Genomic DNA, 3,961 nt, shown 5'->3' with positions numbered 1-3,961 from the left:
GTTTCACCATGTTGGCCAGGCTGGTCTCGAACTCTTGACCTTAAGTGATCTGCCAGCCTCGGCCTCCCAAAGTGCTGGGATTATAGGCGTTGAGCCACCGCGCCCAGCCAGGAGGAGTGTATTTCAATAGTTGTCAAATTATCTATTTTCCAGAAATACCAAGGGGTAAAAAACCCTTCCTTTGTTTTTTCCTTTGCATTTGTGCCTTGCCTTCACAGTGGTTGGTCAATTTGGCCACAGTCAAGGACAGTGGTCAAGAGCGTGGGCCTGAGCCAACTGAAGGTCTGAATCCTGGTTTTACTGCTTCCAGGCTGTGTGACTTTGAACAAGTTGCTTAACCTCTCTCAGCCATAGTATCCTCCCCTGAGGAATGGAAATAATGGTACGTGCCTACAGACCCTGGCCCAGAGGAGCACAGGCAAAGGCCCTGCTCAAAGGCCAGCTCAGCAGAGTTGGCACAAGTGTGTCCCATTGACCTGGGGCCAGTCCTCACTCATCACTGGCTCAGTGCGGCAAGAACAGTAAGGACACGACTGAACCCCATTAGGATTCAGGTGTTTGGCTTTGAGACTGGGGACATACGTTGTAACTGCCTTGAGGCTCAGGGGGCAGTGTGAGTTAGGAGCACACAAAAAGTCTGACTCACGGGACCCTTGACCGTGGCCAAGCCTCTAACACCATCACGGGGCCAGACCTACCTCGAGGCTGGGGGGTATGAGGCTTATGAACCCCAGGAAGAAGTTCTTGGTGGAGATTTGGAAGCTGGCGTTGAAGGCGTTCAGCTCATGCAGGTTGGGGGAGGTGCTCTGGGGGCAGATGTCCACTGTCCCATGGAAGGGGGACACTGTGATGGTGGAGGGGCAGTCCGCAAAGGGTAAGTTGTTGCTCAGAGCCCCGTCGATGTAGCGCTGCAATTTGTGGGAGGCAGGTGGGTGGTCCTGCCCTCTCAGAGGGCCGCCCACACTGGCTGCAGCCGGTGACCCTCCAGCTGTCCCTGAGTCACAGGGCCTCTCCAGCCCAGGAGGCTGAATGCCCCCCTAGGGGCAGGGGGAGGGCCTGGCACACAGTAAGTGCTCAAGGAGCGCTGGTTTCCTCCACCCGAGCACCTCTCCACAGTGTGCACCCCAGGCTGCCCAGAGCACAGAACAGGGTTCCAAAGTGCACTCACCTCCCCTCTGAATTCAGGGGGAATCAGCCCACAGTAGAAAGGAAAGTATAAGGTGCAGACCAAGGCCTAGGAAGAGAAGAGCCAGCGGGAACACAACTGTACACGCTCCTTGCATTCAGAACCTCCCCTGTGCACGATTTCTAATCCCAACAGCCTGCAAAGGAGGTGTCATCAGTCCAGATGAGGGAGCTGAGGCATCACCTCCCAGCCAAGCTCTCCAAGGGAAGCAGGGATTGGAGCACCTCTGTCTTGAGACCCACCTCCTCTTTCTGTGGGTGTGCAGGGAAGGAGGTCAGGTGCGGGCTCCTGAGGAAGCCAAACGGGGACCCCAAAGAGTGACCCAGAATCCTTGCCTGTGTAGCAGTTGGGATGGGGCCTGGCACATAGTAGGTGCTCAGTACACATTAGCTGCCATCACTGTTATCAATCTGTGGGAATAAAACTGTCACCTGCATCACCATCTGGTCAGAGCCAGGATGGGTTCTGCACCTCCCAGACAGAGTTGGGATGCTTCCAAGGGTTCCATGAGACAAAGTCCTATATTCAAAAGTTGGCAAGCTCTAGGTTGGTGGTTCTCAACTAGGAGTGATTTTCTCCCCCACAGGACACCTAACAATGTCAGAGACATTTTTGGTTGTCACACTGTGTGCCTGCACTTGAGCGTGCACACTTTTGGCAAATGTCAATAGTGTCAGGGTCTATGTGAAGCCTCTTTTTTAGACATCCTATTTCATTTCAATACTGGGTTGTTCCTGACCTCCTTACTTGGAGATGAGTTCGTTATTGATACCACCTGCCCCCCTCCCCCTCCCCCCACCAATGAGCATAGAAGCCCCAGGGAGGCAAAAGTGTCTGTCTGTTTTGCTCCCTGTTACAGTCACAGTGCCTAGAACAGTGACTGGCCCCAGCCAGACCCTTCTGTGTGCAGCAACCTGGGAAGTCTCCAGACCCACCCTGCCGACCCTCTCTGGGCCTCAGTTTCCTCAGCTACAAACAGGTCCGCCCTCCCTCCCTCCTTCCGCCTCTGCAGAAACGTCTGCCGGGGAAGTACCCGGGTGTCACTCTGGACTAGATGGAGCCCGCCTGCCTGCCGCCCACCAGCCAGGCCTTGGGTCCCACCCAGCCCACCTGGATGAGCTCATCACGGGTGGCGAAGTCAGTGACCAGGAAGTTGCGGCCGTCGGGCCAGCGGGTCAGCGAGATGCCCAGACGCTGGGAGGCCAGGACGTGGGCGTCGGGGGGCAGAGTGTCCTGCAGCTGCCGCTTGATGTGCTCGATGGGCGCGTAGGCCGGGTGCAGGATGCCTAGGCTCAGCCGCTCCACCTGCCTAACCATGCCCAGGAGGTGGGAGCAGCAGAAGTCTGCAGGGGGTGCAGGGAAAGGGAGACCTCAGCGCCCAGGGGTCCTGCGAGCCCCTCCACACCCCCTCCTAGGTGCAATGGGAGCGGGGTCCTCCCCACTCCAGCTCGAAATTTCTGGCCTCGGCCCCGGATTCAAATGATCCGTTCACCTTTTCACTTCTTGCCCCAGCCGACCTGGGAAACAGAATTTCTGGCTCAGAGCCACGATCCCTCCTCTGCAAATGGGGGTCACCTAGTCCCCAGCCCTCGGGGTTCTCATGGGATTAAATGGGGCCGTGCCAGGGGTAGAGGGCGCAGAGCACAGCGCCAGGCGCCAGTGTCTCTGGGCTCAATTCGCTTCCGTTAAGGTGTCCCCGCCGCTTTTCGCCCCCGCAGTCAGGGACTCACCGACCGACTTCCCGCAGAGGATGCTGACTGCGTTGAGCGCCCCAGACGAGGAACCATAGATGCGGCGGGCGCCCTGGAGGAGGTGCGGGGCGCGCTGGCGCAGGCACTCGGTGGCGCCCACGTGGTAGAGACCCAGGTAGCCGGCGCCGGCGAAGGACAGGTTCCAGCTGCCCTCCTCCTCTGAGAAGCCCATGGCGGGTGGACCGGGCGGGATGATCCGGACGAGGAAGGGTCACTCCGTGACCGGGGATGGGGCCGGGATGCAGCCCTAGACGGGGCTGGGCCCAAATGTGGGCTCTGGAGGGAGCCCGGCTGGGGCTGGTGCTCCCTGCGCCGCCCCCGGGTTGCGTCACGTGAGCCCCAGCCAATGAATTCCCCGGGTCGCGATCAGCCCCCACTCCAGGTGTGCGCCAGTTGTGCCCCAGAAGTGCCCGCGCGCTGTGTATACGCTGGCGCTGCCCCCAGGCGCCCGCCCCGGATCCGCATCGGGTCATAGATTTCTGAGTGACACGGCAGGGGAGTGGAACTGAATCTTGCCTGATCTCTGGTAGTCTGGGCAGATATTATTCCAGTCCTCATTACGCAAATGAGGCAACTGAGGCGCAGCCCAGGATGGTGACAGCCAGGAAGTGGCAGAGTCAGACCCGGGACATCTGGTGTTTGGGGTCAAACCAGGCTTAAGTCTGCAGCCGTGCTGGTTCCAGGGAGGGACTTGGGGGAAAGGGAGGTCTTGGGGCCAGCCCCAGCTTCCATGGATGTGGGTTTTCCCAGCCTCCTCCCTCTCTCCGGGCAGCACTTTTTCAGCTCAATGTGAGGAGACTTGGATGTGAGGACCTACAGAGGCCTTTCTGCTCTCATGGAACCCTGCACCTCCAAACCTCAAACAGAGTCATCAGCAACTGTCCAGCCCTAGGGTGGGCCCTCCAGCAGAGACAGTGGGATCCTGGCTGGCAGCAGCCACCCAGTCCCCCAAGTGTGTGAGTAGGGACCAGTGTACTGGCCTGTGGCAGGGGGTGGATTCTGAGCCCTGGAGAGGCCAAGGCAC

The 3,961-nt window shown here is 59.0% G+C and overlaps 1 protein-coding gene across 2 annotated transcripts in view; it reads right to left on the bottom strand.

Annotated features, from left to right (window-relative positions):
* The window catches only part of PNPLA5 (patatin-like phospholipase domain containing 5), a 13,245-nt gene extending 10,003 nt beyond the window's left edge, over nt 1–3,242 (bottom strand). The window contains exons 1-4 of one of the 2 annotated variants that reach the window (XM_011934781.1): nt 2,917–3,242; nt 2,297–2,529; nt 1,169–1,234; nt 699–908 (exon numbers count right to left, since the gene is read on the bottom strand). In XM_011934781.1, coding sequence (XP_011790171.1) covers nt 699–908; nt 1,169–1,234; nt 2,297–2,529; nt 2,917–3,109 — 702 coding nt within the window. In that variant the 5' untranslated portion in view covers nt 3,110–3,242. Of the gene's footprint in view, nt 1–698; nt 909–1,168; nt 1,235–2,296; nt 2,530–2,912 lie in introns of both variants that reach the window. The other variant, XM_011934782.1, reaches the window with a different exon arrangement.
* Nucleotides 3,243–3,961: the final 719 nt, after the last annotated feature.

The sequence above is a fragment of the Colobus angolensis genome, unplaced genomic scaffold, assembly GCF_000951035.1.
Source record: "Colobus angolensis palliatus isolate OR3802 unplaced genomic scaffold, Cang.pa_1.0 Scaffold138, whole genome shotgun sequence".
NCBI lineage: Eukaryota > Metazoa > Chordata > Mammalia > Primates > Cercopithecidae > Colobus > Colobus angolensis.
Note: the sequence above shows the minus strand (reverse complement) of the source record. Positions and strands in the feature narration are given on the sequence as shown.